Source organism: Octopus bimaculoides, chromosome 5 (assembly GCF_001194135.2).
Source record: "Octopus bimaculoides isolate UCB-OBI-ISO-001 chromosome 5, ASM119413v2, whole genome shotgun sequence".
NCBI classification, from domain to species: domain Eukaryota; kingdom Metazoa; phylum Mollusca; class Cephalopoda; order Octopoda; family Octopodidae; genus Octopus; species Octopus bimaculoides.
In genome coordinates this window covers 25,352,136-25,366,753 of record NC_068985.1, presented here as the reverse complement: position 1 = coordinate 25,366,753, position 14,618 = coordinate 25,352,136, and the positions used below count along the sequence as shown (strand labels likewise).

At 33.5% G+C, this 14,618-nt stretch overlaps 1 protein-coding gene across 2 annotated transcripts in view; it reads right to left on the bottom strand.

The window, feature by feature from the left end:
• Positions 1-239: 239 nt before the first annotated feature.
• LOC106874395 (2-oxoglutarate dehydrogenase complex component E1) overlaps positions 240-14,618 on the bottom strand; it is a 57,927-nt gene continuing 43,548 nt past the window's right edge. For both annotated transcript variants that reach the window (XM_014922119.2, XM_014922120.2), the window contains exons 9-19: positions 13,287-13,466; positions 11,590-11,742; positions 11,049-11,268; positions 9,047-9,197; positions 8,356-8,483; positions 7,273-7,451; positions 5,909-5,980; positions 4,856-4,981; positions 3,695-3,931; positions 2,976-3,139; positions 240-1,387 (exon numbers count right to left, since the gene is read on the bottom strand). In XM_014922119.2, coding sequence (XP_014777605.1) covers positions 1,288-1,387; positions 2,976-3,139; positions 3,695-3,931; positions 4,856-4,981; positions 5,909-5,980; positions 7,273-7,451; positions 8,356-8,483; positions 9,047-9,197; positions 11,049-11,268; positions 11,590-11,742; positions 13,287-13,466 — 1,710 coding nt within the window. In that variant the 3' untranslated portion in view covers positions 240-1,287. The remainder of the gene's footprint in view (positions 1,388-2,975; positions 3,140-3,694; positions 3,932-4,855; positions 4,982-5,908; positions 5,981-7,272; positions 7,452-8,355; positions 8,484-9,046; positions 9,198-11,048; positions 11,269-11,589; positions 11,743-13,286; positions 13,467-14,618) is intronic.

The following is a 14,618-nucleotide window of genomic DNA, read 5'->3' as shown; positions in this document are numbered from 1 at the left end:
CCTTTTTTCTCTTCAGAAAACAATTTTGTCCTTTGGTGGTAGCAGAGGTTAACTTAATATACAGAAGATAAATGATTAGAACAATGATTTTCTTAACACTCATTACAGTTACTACTGAGGAAAATTAAAGCTATATTATTATAAACTTAAGTTTCTTTTGAATTAATCAACATCATAACAATAACCTACTTTAAAAAGTAACAATTTCTCAATTCAAAAATACAGATGTACTCCACATGATGGATTTGTAACTGAGTTTATTCATAATCGTCATAATGAATTAAAATCAGCAATTAACTGTAAGGCACAAGAATGATCTTTGCTAATAAATCCGACAGAGTCACAAACTATTAGAAACGTGTCAATACAAGATCAATTCTTGGAAATTAAATCATAAATTATAATAGAAATACAGCTATCAAATTCAAAGAAACAAAAATTCTGATAAAAGATTACAATGTTTAAGTGAAGGAACACAAGAATAATCAACAAAAACTGTAATCATAACATGAGGAATTTGCATAAACAGTAATGATACAGAAATCAATCTTGAAAAAGAAATATTCTAATGTTCACTTATTTACTTATAATTTATAAGTTAATAAAATTAATTTTTATTTTTACTAATTAATATCTGGTTAAACTTCAATAAAGGAGTTTATATATTTTATTCCTACATACACAATTTAACAAAACAATTAAAAAAACCCAGTTTCTATCCTTGAAGTTTATAAGAACTATTTGAAACTAAGGAGTTACTTTTACATATTTTTTGCACAATTCAAACTGAATGAAATAAATAAATAACAGAGGAGAAAAACATTGTAAAGCCAATTCATAGAATGACTATAAGGATACCAGAAATAAAGTTATCTATAGATTTGGATATCTGTGAACTAAAAATATAAATATTTGGGTATCTCTAAATAAGTATTATTAAAACATTAGGGACAAAACTAAATAAAGTACAGATTGTAATAGATAAGATTTATTTAAATATTTCTTTTGTATGAATGAAACTAATAAGAAATATTTCAGTTCTTTGTAAAGGAGCCAATATGTTAGGTTTTTCATTAAGGTGGGGAGTCAGAAGAGTACCATTATAGTTATTGTTACTATCTAACTGGCATTTTATATTATTAAATTTTAATATTACTTTTGACAATAGTAAAGAGTGCAATTCCACTTCCACTCACTCTTTCTCACACACACATGCGCAAATGCACAGCATACACACACACACACACACACCAGCAGACAGGGTAACTATTTTGGCAAGAGAATTTATTATATTGACATGGCTTCCTTTAAGAACTGACCCAGTTCCATTGTATGCATATGTTTATTGCCAGTTGCAGCAGCTGCTGAAGGATAGCGTCCTACATATCTGTAAAAAAAAAAAAAATTTTTAAACCAAGAAGTATATTCCATGACAGTTAAAACAGTAAAAATTTAGTTTGAAAGAAATAAAATAGAACTGCCATGAAAACCATAAAGTACAACTGTTAGAAATAATTTACATTGCCTGAAAGAGGCAATGACCAAGACCTTTGGCATTTTGTTCTGCTTGAGAAGAAGACCCATCAAGCCAAGTAAAACTGCAGTTGTGGCAGATACTGGTGTCACGCAAATGGCACATAAAAGCACCTTTTGAGTGTTCGGCCTCACAGAGGCAATGACTGAGTCTATTTAGCATTATGCCATGCTTGAGAAGAAGACCCATCAAGCCAAGTAAAATTTGATGACAGAGATGAGGAGAAAGTGGCTGTGAAGACATGAGTAGATAAAGCATACAACTGATTTTGCCAAAGATGGTTTAAGAGTCGGTTCTACAATGATGCAAATACCTCACTTGTGATGAAGATAATGTTGACAAGTAACTTTGTACAGAGGAATAGTTACTCTACCAACATGTGCAGTTTGAAAAACCTATATCAGTTAATAAAAAGCTATGGCCATCTTTGCATTATTTCCAGTACAGCTCATAGTTTCAGCAATATTATTTAAATAACGTTATAGTTATTTACTGTTAACTATTCTAAGAAATACTGCAGACACAAGAATTATAAAGAACATTTAATAGTTATTTGTCAGTTATTATTAATAGTTATTTAAGACACTGAAATCTCTAAAAAAATTTTCTAACAAAAGCACATGGGCACTGACAAGCCATCTGGTCAAAGGGTTTGCTTAACAATCAAATAGTTCCGGGTTCAATCCTATAGCATGTGATGTTGGACCTGTGTCTCCTGCCACTACCTTGTGAGGAAAAGTGGAAAAACAGAAACTGACACCCGAGGAGAACCTCTCATTTGAAATGTACTTGCTATTGCCCAGTTTCAACACAACTAAGCTCCTTAGTGACTTTAGCAGAATGCAATCTCTTGCAAACATTTCAAGGTCTTCAGTTCTTTCTTATCTCTTCTCACCAATATCAGAGACCCTACAATTAAAATGTCATGGACATTGCCCTTCCTCCTCTAAGTAATAAAAAAAGGTAGGCCGTCTTTCAATTAAAGTGTATTCAATTCAATTGACTATCCTTTAACTGGTTTCAATAAATGAACTATGGCCATACTGGAACTCTGCCTTGAAGAGTGTTTATTTTTTCATTTTATTCACCCCAGTTACTTATTTTATCAGTCTCATGAGAAATGAAAGACAAATAACTCTATAGACATAAAGGGAGATATTCCTGCTCAACACAATACTCATTTTCACCCTGCAACATTAGGCTTTCACAGAGTTTCAATCTACCAAACCTCACTCAAGATGTTGTAGCAGGAAAAACTCTCCCAAAGAACTATGCAGTAAATTTGAAACTGGAAACCTGTAGTTGTGAAACAAACCTTAATTACTGACTGCCTTGCTTCACTCCCTATAAGACAAAGATCTAAATATTTTTTGACAGATTATAAATAAATGTCTAGTAAAATCAACAAAAGCAGTGTAAAGTAAGCAAAATCTATACTTACTGTACTTCTTTCCTGTTACTCATTTTTTTAAGAACAGTTCTGAATCGAGGTTCAGCATAGCCCCATGCTCCCATGTTCTTGTGTTCTTCTTGACACCAAGCAACTTCAGCTCGAGGATACTGTGTTATTTCTTCTTTTACCAAATCAAATGGGAAAGGAGAAATCTGAAAAACAAAAATACACCATAGTTGGGAACGTTTTTGAGAATCTGTTTTCAAACCATTCTTAAGCTTAGCCATCACCCGCAAATGAGTGTGGCCTAATAGTATATACAACACTATTACCATTTGTTTTAGGTGCCTATGTAGTAGATGGAAGCAGACACAGACATCCTCTTGGCGAGCCAATCCATGACCCAACAGAACATCAAGGATGTGACAGCTAAAAGGAGAAAAGGATGCACCAGCATTTGGCTGGTACTCATTTTCAACTGAGTCAACTGGATGGATTAACATGAAATGAAGTGCCTTGCTCAAGAACACAACAGGCTGCTTGGTTCACGAATTGAACCCACAACCATATGATCATGAGCCAAACACGGTAACCAGTAAGTCATGCACCTTCACTTTAAACCTATTATGTACCTAAATTAAATATTAACTTTGTGCATTGAGACGTTTTCGTCATATGTTTTAAAAGATTGTGTGAAAAAGTCAGAACTTGACAATAATTATTTTTATTAAATATCATAATCATAAAGGAATAAAGAATAAACAAACCTGTTCAACTCTAGCAATAGCAATCTTATCCACCAGTTTCAACTTCTCCCGCTCTTTTACCAGTTCATAGTAGACTTTGCCAGTACAAAAAATTAATTTCTTTACATTAGAGGCATTGTCCAAGGCAGGACCTGCTTCTTTAATGACACGCTGGAATGCTGTATTGTCAGTCATCAAGTCAAAGCTGGATCGGGCTTCTGGCAGACGTAATAAACTCTTTGGAGTCATGATGATAAGCTACGCGGAAAGAAAAATAAAGAAAGGAAACAACTGAGTTCTTCAGAAATTACAATGCTACAATTCTTAAGAAACTAGAAATTAACATAAACGTCCTATAAACCAAATATACTACAGACTCGTACATCCCTTCTTCAGAATTCCATGACACCTTTTACTGAGAATTAGTTGTCTTCTGAAAATAATAAGAAAAAGGGAGTAGTGCTCACAATATTTGCAGGCCCTCTCAGATTGGTGGGATCAATATGCTATTGAAATTGATGTACAATCATTATTTTACATCCAATTGTACTCTTCCCCACCCTGCATGATTTCAAATAAGGTATATCCTTTTCTTACATCTTTATACAGTCTTTTTGTTAGCAGAAAATGAAATTTGACTTTGGTGAGATTTGAACTCAGAATGTAGAGACCATGAATAAATACTGCACAACAGTTATCCCAACACTTTAACAATTCTTAGTCCATATTCCTGACAAGACATTTTATTATGCTATCAGAAACATAACATAGTTAGACAATGAAAATCATTGTAAATTCACATTTTCTCACAAGAGTAACTCCTTTAGTTCATGCAGAATATGATTTTGGATTGTTTGTTACCTAACTGTACTTTCTAGGTGGAATCAATTGCTAGCCAGTCAGAATAACTTAGCCTTGTGAAGTGAATATATTAATGTTTTGCAAAATGAAAGAACATATATCTAATTCTGAGAATAAGTCAAGGTACACGACATTATTGTTGCTGCTGTGGCAGCAATTATCTACATACATACTAATTTTATTACAAGAAAATTCTACTCAAATTCTAAATAATTCTCATATGGAGACTACATATCGAAACTGAAGTTGTTGCAATAATATTGCACCAAAGTATGAAAACAGAGTTTTGAGAAGAAAAAGAAAAAATAATTAAAATCTTACAGGTTTGCGAAAAGGAAGAGCAACTTGTCTCCTTAGCACATGGAATAAGTTGGCAGGTGTAGAGCAGTAACAAACAAACCAGTTGATCTCGTGCAGCTGTTGCATTTCAAAACTTGAACTTTCAGGCTACAAATATTGCAAAAAATTATCTTCATTGCAACTGATGACTAATATGTTCTAATACAAACAAAATACTGTTTGAAGTCACTACATCTATAAAATTTTTAATGTTAAAACGTTTTCGTGAAGCAGAAGGGTCTTAATTCTGGTTTCTCTAACATTGAATCAATCTCCTAATATACAGATATTAAGCTATTACAAGTAAATTTCACAGAGAAAGTTGCTATCTATTTTTCAGTGAAAGGGAGGTCTCAAAAAACAAAGAATAGAGTGGAAATTATTTCATAGCCTACCAGTACTTTACAGATTTAGTCATATTTAGTGAACATTATTATTATTTTCTTCATTTTTTTTATCCCTATAAATTTAGTATATAAAGAATTAAAGAATATAAGAATATTTATTTTTCAGTCTTAAATTTTACATCACTCAAAGATTAAAACTCAGAAGAGTTCTAATCTTTGAATTTTTTTTTATACCCTTTTACAATATTATGAAATAGACTTGAGTTGTATTTTACACTAAAAATTAACTGGTCATACATTTTTGCAGAGAATTCTGCAAATGCTTTACGGTAGGGTGCCAACCGATCGCGACTGATGTCAATACCCCACTGACTGGCTCCTGTGCCAGTGGCACTTAAAAGACACCATCTGAATGTGTTTGTTGCCAGGCCCGCCTTACTGGCTCCCGTGGCACGTAAAAGCACCCACTACACTCTCAGAGTGGTTGGTGTTAGGAAGGGCATCCAGCTGTAGAAACTCTGCCAGATCAAATTGGAGCCTGGTGCAGCCACTGGCTCTCCAAACCTCAGTCAAACCGTCCAACGCATGGAAAACGGATGATGATGATGATGAATAAAATGCAATCCAAGGGAAACAATTCGAAACTGCAAATTAGGAGTTAGCATTTTCAATGAAGTACTTAACTTACAGGATAAAATTCAGGATCATCATTGGACATTTGGAGAAATCTTTCTAAACGAGCACTTGAATGTTCAGGGCCCTGAAGAAGAAAAACATTAGTGCGAAAATGCATTTCTGAAGATAGGTACATTGATAAAAAAAAAAAATTAAATTAAACAATATCACTTTAACAAACAATTATCACAACTGCTCATATGAAACAAAATTAGTTCTTTAGGATCAATACTGTTGATCTAAGACAAAACATTCATTAAATACAAATTCTTTTCAATTTTCAAATTTTGTTATAATTCCTTTTTCTTCAGTCTTCTAAGCATTTGTTGAGACTTTTACAATATCTGATAATTTATAAGGCAACCACAGTATTTCAAAGGCCAAGCTTCCTTTTTATGGCAAGCCAACACATCCTGACTGCCTACAAGGCACAAGTGTGACTTATAGAATACAACATATGTAACTGGAATATTTAATCAGACAAGTGGTATATTACAGAATTAAAATATACACAAAATTAAATGAAAATGAATTAAAGCCAATGCTCAAAAACATGTTAACAGAAAAGGATATTTTTCGAAATTAATAAGAAATTCTACTTCATGTAAAATGACAATTTGTTAAAATTATGAATAAAAAAAAAAACTATATTGTTTCATCAAGTTAATTAGCTAACTTCTTTTAAAACTTAAAGGAATGTCTTCTTTGATATGATTTAATCAGAACAACATAAAGCATCTCAGTGTGCATGCATGACAAAGTGTAAATGATTTATGAGGAAAACTGGGAATAAGAGGCATCAAATGTAGCACGAAAGAGAGAAGACTGCACTGGTTTGGTCATGTGATGCATATGGATGAGGACAGCTGCATAAAGAAGTGCTGAGCTCGTGGAGGGAACCTGTGGAAGGGGTAGACCCAAGAAGACATAGGATGAAGTGGTGAGAAAGGATCTTCAGACACAGGGCCTCACCAAGGAAGTGACAAGGGGCTGGAAGATGTGATGATTTACTATACTAGAGAAGATGCTCTAATCTAAGTAAAATCGTTTGGCTAGTCCTTTACAGGTGTCAGTGCCGCATAAAACGCACTCATGCCAGTGCTGCATAAAGGCACATGTGCCAGTGGCATGTAAAAAGCACCCAGTACACTCTGTAAAGTGGTCGGCATTAAAAAGGGCATCCTGCCAGAGAAACCATGCCACAACAGACAATTAGAGTCTGAACAGCTCCTCAACTGGCCAGCTCCCATGTCAAATTGTCCAGCCCATGCAACATGAAAAAGGGACATTAAATGATGATGATGAATATAATAAACATTAAAAAAAATACCCAAATACTTTTAAGAAGTGAGTAAGAGATAAAAACTAGATACGTACCATTCCTTCATAACCGTGAGGTAAAAGCATTACTAAACCACTTTGTCGTACCCATTTGGCTTGACCACTTGAAATGAACTGATCAATAATACACTGTGCAGTATTGTGAAAGTCTCCAAATTGAGCTTCCCATATGACCAAAGAATTTGGGTTTGTCATTGAGTATCCAAGTTCAAAACCTATTTAGAGTTGAAGAACATAGAAATTACAAATTTAAACAAGATTTATATTATATTAGAATAAAATATAAAAGGAAAAATATAAAAACATGCAAAAACTTACTCCATTTCAAATCTATATTATAAACTGTTCTTTTGTAAAAATTAAGGAACATAAAGCAAACAGTAAATAAAACTGTCCATTTCTTTACTCGCAGTGGGTTTATTGATAAATAAAAGTAGCTTAGAACATTTAAATTTCTTTTATTGGTCTTTATCTTTCTATTCTGCATTTTAAATGATTTTTCTATAGTATATAGGTTGAGGAATAAGGGATCACAGCAGCAAAAAAAAAACTACCTTAGAAGTAAAATTATTTTTAATTCAACCCAAATCAAAGAGAGAGAGAGAGAGAGAGAGAGCAAAATGCACATATATTCTTTTATTGGGTTCAGTTATTGGCCTGTTGTCATATTCTAGCACTGCCTCTGAGAAGTTTTGTGAGGTATTTATTTTATAGAATCTATAAAGGAAGGAGTATGAAGTAAACATAAACATTAAGGGAAATAGATTAGGTATCAACATAATGATTTTGCTTGACTGCAGATATATTTCCAATGTTTTTGCCTACAACCTTTCGCTGAAGTTTTAGATGAGCTGAAACTATAGCAGAAAATGCTGAAAATGCTAGTCAGATCCAACCTGCAACTACACAGTAGCAAAATCGACATGCATAAACATGCTTGTAATTAAAAAAAAAAAAAAAAAAAAAACATTAATCATAATGAAAATTCATTCAATAGTAAAATACTTTCATTAGAGAGCAATTTCTTCTTCTGCCAAACAGCCAAAAGTATACACTTTTCCCAATGGTTAATAGCAATAGGATATTTTACAGATAAAAAAATACACATGACCAACTCACCAAGAACTCCAAATTCAGAGAGAGAACTGTTGCACACAGTGTACTGGGCTTGGTCATGGTACAAGTGATTTAGACTAATGAATGTTTTCTTGTCTATATTTTGATGATGTAAAACATGGTGGCGATGACTGAAATGAAATTAAAACATACATAATGTTAAGTCTCTAAAAATATTATATACAATACTTTGTGTAGTATTAAAACTCATATAAATTGTAAATCAGCACTATTAGTAAAGCATTGTGCTATATATAATAGAATAAAATACTATATACATGGAAAATAAAATTAAGTAAAACCAGACAGGAACTTTATTAAGCCATTTTGCTAAAACAAAAATTTAATCCTAATCAAGTGCAGTCAAACTGCAATATGTTAAATCGAATTCAAGTTAATTTTTAAAAGCACAACTTACAAAGAAAACAATTTTACAAATTCAAATAAGTAAATTTATTTAATAATTTTGATTGAGTTCCTATGTAAGAATTCTGTTTTCATAATATACAAACTACTTAAAGCAAGGTTAACACCTAATTTCAGAGAAAAAGCATTAACTTGGTTTAAACTTGTGATCTTAGTTCAACAGCCCACCCCACCACCAAAGAACTTTAATAATAAAAGTAAAAAGAAAACATGAAAAATATATATATATATATATTAAAAGTTACACCACAAGAAAAGATGAACTCACCTAAAAGTTCCACGTTCTACATCTTGTCCACTTAAACGTACATGAACCCCTTCTTTTAAAAGTGAACCAAATGCCAAGGCCTCACCGAGAGCCCAATCTGCAACACGGCTTTTGACCATATCTTCATGTGACTTCAAAATACGTTTCACACCTGATACAAAATATAAAGCATTTTCTTTAACCTTTTAAATTTTAGATGAAACAAAAAAAAAAAAAAAATCTCTTGCAAGCTTGCATTAGTTTAGAATTACGGAGTGAATTAAAAGTTCTCAAATCTTTTTTTTTAATCTATTTATATTAATCCAAATGGTGTCAATTTTGGGAATGTATAAAGGAGGAAGGAGGGTGAATTTAGTAACATTATAGAACAATTGTAGCAGACTGAAACCAAGTTAATCAATATCATTGATAAGCTGCCTTTCCGTAATGCTAAGATATAATATTAAAGATTTAAAAAATATAGTTCATTGTGCTCCAGCATGGCTGCAGTTAAAAGACTGAAACAAGTAAAAGAGTAAAAGAGTAAAAGAGTATGTCAATAATGATTTCAGAGCAGGTGATGTTGGTATTATTATTTAGTCCCAAATTGACTGATCTCAATGGTTTATTTTATTTTCCGGGATAGCATATCTAGGACTACATTATCTTGTGCCCTTCCATCTTAAAGATGTTTGAGTGAGATCTGTTTCTTTTTTCTAGCAAGACTAATGATCATGTAGAGGTTTTTCAAATGCTTGTCAATTATTGTGACTACACTGTTGATAGCAATACTATCTGTTTCACCTGTTTGCAGTCAGATGAACAGAGAGTGTAATTGCCAAGTATACAATGTCATAATGATGACTAGCTGGACACCAATGAAATTCCACAGTTGTTGACAACTAAAACATAGAAATTACTGTTTTCTTGAACTCTTTCTCTCCTGTGTTGCAAATACTCAATGTGGTCTTCATCATCATCTTTTAACATCCATTTTCTACGCTGACATAGGTTAGATAGTTTGACAGGACTAGGTGAGCTGCAGGGCTGCATTGAACTCCAATGTCAGCTTCAGCATGGTTTCAACAACTGGATGACTTTCCTGCCAACCACATTACTTGGTTCTTTTCCAGACCACTGCTACTAGCAAGGTTGCTAAGTAACATGCAAGACACGAAAAGAAGTGACTGAGTAGGGGGAAAGGTATTTGAGTGAGGAGTGGCTAAAGTATAATAGAGTTCTCTTTCATGTTATGTCCATTGCAAAGATTTATCCCTTAGTTTTTATCTCACACATCCTCTATTCCTTTCTGTTATCTCTCTTATTAGCTAATGTCCTCTACTGTTGTCCATATTTTATAAAAATAAAAAATTAAAATATGGAAAATTCAATCTTCTTAGCCTAACAGATGACAATTACTACAATTAACCCTTTAGCATTCACATTGTCAAATGTAACTCTTATATATTCATATTATTTTAATCATACATTATCTCATTGCTTTGAGATTTTAATGATGTGATTGTTTATATTTAGAATATCATTGTAGGGTAAATGTGAGAGGCCAGATCTGGGCAGTTTGAACATGAAACATGCAGAATGTCTGGGCCAGATATGGCCGGCTTAAATACTAAAGGGTTAAGGTTGTGTTAAATAACTGAGGACTTTGAAAAAAATAGAGATCAATACAGGAAAAAAAATTACATTCTTCAGGATGAGTAATGTCAGTGTGCATACACGACAGAGTGTAAGCGCATTGAGAGAAAAGTTGGACATAAGAAGCATCAGATGTGGTGTGCAAGAGAGACGACTGCATTGGTATGGTCATGTGTTGTGTATGGATGAGGACAGCTGCATGAAAAAGTGTCACACCCTAACAGTGAAGGGAACCTGTTGGAGAGGTAGACCCAGGAAGACCTGGGATGAGGTACCACTGACCTTTAATCAGAAGGCTAGATCCTTACAAACTGCCAACTGAAACTTAAGGCAGTTAAAATAGAAATGCATTGAAAATAAAGCTTACCTCTATGTAACTCAAAATCTTCAGGTGGAAGGCTAAAACTCATTCCAATATGTTGCAATGTCTCTTCATCAATGCCAGTCAGAGGTGATTTCATTGGATCTTTACCTTCAAAGAATCCACTCCAAGGAGAATCCAACCAATCCCGGTTGCGTACAGCTGTTTCTTTCTTGGAGGCTAAGTGGGCTTCTTCACAGATCTTATCATATTTAGCTACTTCATCCTGTAATTAAGCAAATAAAGAAGATAGTAGATCAGCTTTATATAAAACTGAAGTTTACAATTTACACATAATATCTGCTCAATGTTGGACCTGTGTGTGTGTAATCCTTAGCTTTCATAGACATTAAAGTAATAATGATGAAATTGATAGATAATGAGGCTAAACACAATTGAGAGATGAAAGGTAACATATTTATTATTATGTAGTAAATATCTATCATCATTATTGTTTTATGTTTATTTTCTATGCTATCATGGATAGAAGCTGTTACAAGTGTAGAAAAAACAAAAACTTATTTATGAAGGTAACATTAATACACACCTCATATTCCTGTTGAGACACAATGCCAGAATGAATTAATTTCTCAGCATATGAGGCTAATACAGTTGGCTGTTTGGCAATTTTTTTGTACATAAGAGGTTGAGTGAACATGGGTTCATCAATTTCATTGTGTCCACTTCGCCTGTAGCACACCTGTAAAAGATCCATATATTATCCAAGATTACATCAGAGATAGCTGTCTTGTACATTAAAATACACAGAAAAGACAGAAACATATACACAAGGAAACAACTTACTCCAACAATTAAATGTAAAACTGGCAATATTAGTGTTTAAAATATAAATTGCATATCAATGGTATACTACTAATAAGCAAGTACGGTTAAAAATTTAAAATTAAAAGTAAATTAGTGGCTGATAGTATTAAGCTAAATCTAGAGATTACCATACACTCTATCATTATGCAAACCTAGACAATGTATAAATGAAAATTTGTCCAACTAAATTCACAGCACACCTTATCCTACACTATCTTCACTTTAAAAATATTGATACAAGCTTAAATTTGCATATCTGCAATTTATCATTGAAGATCAATTCCACAAAGTTATGATGGCTGACAAATGTACATCAATAAACACGAAGGATGGTAAAGAATTCAAGAGTAAGCACTTCAACCACCTTCCTATTGTTAGTATTAAAAGATACATTGCATTGTTCCAATTTCTATAAAATGTGCAATTAAAAATGTTACTGTATTTAAAAAATAAAAAAAAAAACAACTATTCCAGTGAATTTTTTTTAAATTACCAAAATAAAGTTTGAAAAAATACTTTTCCAGCTATCTAAATATTACGGAGCCTGATATTGTTAATAAATACAAAACTACGCAAAAAAAAAAAAAAAAAAAAGTACGAGTACATGTGAAGGGGTGAAGGGTCGGGTGAATATATACATGTACATATGCAAATTGCAAAAACTTTCACAAGTTTCCAGTTAAAAGAAACATCTTGTAGAGGAGCAGATTTGTTGACAATGACAGTGACTAGTTGCAGAGTGTTTGACGACATTTCAAATCCCATCACCAAGCTGTACAGTCTGATAGGCACAACACTAAACACTTGCTGGTTCAGTTCATTTAGCTGCAAATAGGTAATGTTGTAGATAAAGCTTACAAACGTAAGAGTAGGAGTCGTGTATAGTTAGTTAATATTTGTTAGCTTGCCATCCTTATGAGCCAGGAATAATAGCAGGAAACAACTCCAAAATATCAACCCTAAGAGATTCTGAAATTGGCAGGATATCCAGGAGTTCACTCTCTCTGCGACACCTTCAACAGTATAAAGCAGTTAAGAAAAAGACATTGGAAATGCATAATCTAATGAAGAACAATCAAAATTAAAGATATTTGAATATTTTGGTAGAGATTTTCAAAATCAAATTATTGGAAAAGAATGTTAAAATATTCCTCACATTTTCCAAATTAATGCTTATTCTGCTAAACTAAAATATAACTAAGCCAATATATTTTCATATTTTTAATAATACTTTTGCAAATATTTAGAAATATGTGACTGAAACATCGAAATTACTGACAAGGTGTTTTAGTTGATAAGCTTCTTTGCAGACTAAAAAAAAAAAAATCTTTTTTTTTTTACATGTGTTTCAATGATTAAATTAAAAAACAACAGAAGTTAAAAATACTCCAAACAAGCAGTAAAAGACATGGAATTTACCAGATCAATCACAACGTCTTTGTTGAATCGATGTCGCCATTCAGAGGCTACTTTGCAAACATATATCACAGCTTCGGGATGGTCAGCATTCACATGAAATATTGGAGCATTGATTACTCGAGCAACATCAGTAGGGTAAGGTGATGACCGCGATACACGAGGATCAGTTGTAAAACCAATCTAAAGGAAACAGATAAAAAAACAACATACACAAGTCAAAAGCATTCTATTCTGCAACCATATGAATAATTCAGAGGTTTATTTTAAATTGATCTTAACTTCTCTTAAGAAAATAATGAAGAAGAGAGGAAATCTTCTTAGCACATTTGTAACTGAGGTTACACTGTATTTCAAAAATTCTTCTGATTCTGTAAATTTGCTTAATCTATTTTACATCTTCATTTTTTAATTCATTCCCCACCCCCGCTCTCTACTTGCAACCTCTTGGCAATACTCTGCCAGCACCTGCCACCATTCATCTCTCGCTTCCTTACTCTACCATCCCATCTATGCCCTGGCGCTTACTACCATCCTTCTCCTGCTCTTGCTGTCTCCTACTTTCTCTCTCTTTCCCTTGCTCTTCCCTCTGGTTACTTGGTGACCCTGCCAGTGCAGGTGCCACTTAAAAAGCATCAAGTCCACACTTTAAAGTGGCACATAAAAAGCATTCAGCCCACTCTACAGGATGGTTGGTGTTAGGGAGGGCATCCAGCCATAAAAACCCTGCCCAAACAGACACAGAAGCATGATGCACAGGCTCCTGTCTGGCCAGCTCCTGTCAAACCGTCCAACCCATGTCGGCATTGAAGGAGGACATTATAAAGAAAAAAAAAATGCTTCTGAATGTAAATTGCTCTAAATGTTATGGGGTATCAATGATAGTACACTGAAATTATAACTTTTTCTGCCTTTGCTTGAAAGAAATGAAACCAAAACTTTGTGTGAACGAGAATGAGTGTTAGGTGATTGGCATTAGTGAAACAGCTACAAAGAGATAAGAGCTATTCTCTCTCTCACACACACAATGTTGCAGGTTTATGAAGAGTAGTTTCACTAATGGTGTCATTTGCTTGTCTGGGCTATTTCACAAATATTGCACACCCATCAGAGTGTAAGTATCTTGAGAGAAAAGCTGAACATTAGAAGCATCAGTTGTGGTGTGCAAGAGAGACGATTGCGCTGGTATGGACATGTGGCGAGAATGGATGAGGATAGCTGAGTGAAAAAGTGCCACACCCTAACAGTTGAGGGAACCCGTGGAAGAGGTAGGCCCAGGAAGACCTGGGCTGAGGTGGTGAGGCAAGACCTTCGAACATTGGGCCTCACCAAGGC